This window comes from Mesitornis unicolor, unplaced genomic scaffold (assembly GCF_000695765.1).
Source record: "Mesitornis unicolor isolate BGI_N332 unplaced genomic scaffold, ASM69576v1 scaffold36569, whole genome shotgun sequence".
NCBI lineage: Eukaryota > Metazoa > Chordata > Aves > Mesitornithiformes > Mesitornithidae > Mesitornis > Mesitornis unicolor.
In genome coordinates this window covers 1-2,813 of record NW_010205849.1, presented here as the reverse complement: position 1 = coordinate 2,813, position 2,813 = coordinate 1, and the positions used below count along the sequence as shown (strand labels likewise).

General features: G+C 59.3%; 1 protein-coding gene across 1 annotated transcript; it reads right to left on the bottom strand.

The window, feature by feature from the left end:
• Positions 1-1,492: 1,492 nt before the first annotated feature.
• LOC104546223 (occludin-like) lies at positions 1,493-2,807 on the bottom strand (the record flags this gene model as incomplete). Its single annotated transcript, XM_010191560.1, has 5 exons — positions 1,493-1,594; positions 1,687-1,728; positions 2,164-2,335; positions 2,418-2,606; positions 2,671-2,807. Coding segments are annotated over 5 exons (642 nt in total), but the record flags the coding sequence as incomplete, so codon positions are not given.
• Between the last annotated feature and the right edge of the window lie 6 nt (positions 2,808-2,813).

Sequence of the window (2,813 nt, the reverse complement as noted above, 5' to 3'; positions counted from 1 at the left end):
GGTGGGGTTCTGCTGTGGGACCCCCACCTCTGCCCCTGAGGTCCTGGGAAAAGGCTCATGTTAAAGCCCCTTTGTGCCCTGCACCCTTGGCCATATCCAGCCTCAAGGACTGAAGGGTCCCCACTTTTGGGGATGGGGCTCATCCCAGCCCCCTCCCTGTGCTTTCCACTGGAGCTTCTCCACTGTTGGGGTACGGGGAGGGGATGGAGGTTCAGGGGGGGGCTGACAGGGGCTATGCACCACGCAGGGTACAAACCAAGGGACCCTTTTTTGTTTTGAGTGCTCCCCAAACTGGGGGAGATGGGTGCCAGCAGCCCCTCCCCACCCTCACAATGTTCCTGTGCCTCATTGTTATATTTTTTTTAAGCCAGGTTTGGGGGCAAGAGGAGACACTGGGGGTCCTAAATGGGGCTGCAGTAGGGTGATGCTGCCGGGGGGGGTCCTTGTCCCCAAAATTAAGGGGGACACAAGGGGGGCAGAGCCACCTCAGTGGGACAAGGGGCCATGGGGTGTCCCCCCCACTCCCCGGGCTCTGCTTCTCAGGGGTGTCTGCGGTGCCAAGAGAGGGGACGAGCCAGGGATTCGTCATTTAGGTTGATTCACTGAAAATATAACCCTTGTTCAATGATACTAAACTAATTAACAAAGTCAATAAACGATGTTTCTTACAATGCCGGGAGCTGAGCCTGCAGCCGAGGGGGAGATGGAGCCCCCAGAAAATTAAGCCCAAATAAGGCACTGAAAATGGGATGGGTTTTGGAAATCCTGGGGATTGGGGTAGGCGCTGGGTGATGATCTTCAATGTGGGGGTCCCTTGGGAATAAATCCCATTCCCATGGTCTGCAGCAGCAGGAAGGGGAGCAGGAGCCAGCACAGAGCTGGGCTTTGGGAAGAAAAGTGGGGGGCTTAGGGCCCCCCCAAGATGGGGGTATTTGGGGGCTCCCTCCATCCTGAAGGGCCTAGGAATGGGGTCCCCCTTTCGCTCTGGCATAAAATCAATAGTTACAGTTTATTTCTTAAAAAAAACAACAACAAACCACAACAACAACAAAAACTTACAGAGTTTCAGCCAGTTCCTTACAAAACACCCCCTTCCCAGGGCTGCTCCCCAAAATGCAGCCCCAGAGGGAGGTGTGGGGGGGGATCCAGGGCTTTGTCCCCGCCCTGGGTGCCCAGCCCAGGGATGCTCTGCCCCATTGGCACATCCCTGCCTTGTTGTACCCAGCCCCAGCGGACCCTCCCCATATTTACAGCAGTGGGGGACACCCACAGCTCCCAGCATGAGGGACAGAAGGTGCAGAAAGGGAGGGACATGGGAGAGGTGTGGGGTCACTCCAGCCCTGCACCCTTGGCACCAACACTGCGGGGTCAGCTTCAAATCTTGGGCTTTTTTTATACAAATAAAGGCACAAAATGCACCAAAGTCTTTGGAAGGGGAAGGGTGAGGTGGGGAGCCCCCAGCACCCATCCTTTTTGGGTTGGGGGGCACAGGTTACCCCCGCACCTTGTCGTAGTTGCTCACCATCCGCTTGATGTGGAAGAGTTTGTTGCGCAGGGTCTTGGTCTCCAGCTTCTTGCTCTGGTATTCAGGGCTCTGAGAAGCAGCAGAGGGAGGGGGCTGTGATGGGAGCAAGGGGCACGGTTTGACCCCCCCCACCCCAGCCAAGCCACGCTCTGCACACTCACCCGTTTGTGGTCCTTCAACCTGTTGTACTCCTCTGCCACGTCCTGCCAGGGGACACGTTGATGGGGTCACAACCGGCCAAAAACAACCCGCAGAAGGTGGGTGGCCCAGGGGGACAAGCAGGAACCTGCACCCCGCGGCGTCCCAATACCCCACCGCATCCATTCCCAATCCCCCGCAGCATCCTGATATCCCACAGCATCCAGAATACCCCACAGCATCCCAAATACCCCACTGCATCCATCCCTGATATCCCACAGCATCCCTATATCCCACAGCATCCCTCCCCAATGGACCACAGCATCCCTATATCCCACAGCATCCCAGTACCCCACTGCATCCCTCCCCAATGCACCACAGCATCCCAGTACCCCACCACATCCATTCCCAATGCCCCACAGCATCCTTGATGCCCTGCAGCATCCCAATACCCCACAGCATCCCAGTGTCCCCACAGCGTCCCCCCAAAGCGCCCCGACCTGATACTGGGGACTGTCCTCGGAGATGCTGTCGAGCCGCTTGCTGAGCTGGTTGAGGCGGTCGTTGACACCATCCATCTCAGCGCAGAGCTGCTTGTAGCGCTTCAGGTCCGTGTCGAACTCCTGCTTGTACTGCTGCCGTGTGGCATCCGAGGTGATGGGGGGGTACAGGCTGCGGGAGAGGTGCATGGTCAGTCCCGGGGGAACAGCTCTGGGTGCACGGTGGTCCCCAGGGGTGCCCCCCTCACCCTTACCTGGCCCACTGGTCCTGGTCACGCTCGTCGCCAGACTCCACAGCCGTGGTGTAGTCGGTCTCGTACTGTGACTCATCCAGCTCAGGGTTGTGGCGGCGCCGGCGGCCACGGCGAGCAGGGGCCTTGGAGGGCTGCTCCCGTGGCTTCTCCTCCGGCAGGCTGGGGCTGAGTGCCCGGTCAGGATGGTCCCTGCGAGGGGCATGGGGTCATCAGCACACTACTGGGGGTGACAAATGCCTGGGTCCCCCCCAGCCCGGTCACTCCCCCCTGGCTGCCATAGGTCCCAGCAGGGTAGTAGCTGTTCTCGGGGGGGTAGGTGTAGGAGGGGGGGCTGTAGGGGGGCGCGGTGATGGGGCTTGTCGGCTTCTCCGAGTAGGCGAGCGTGGCTGTCTCATC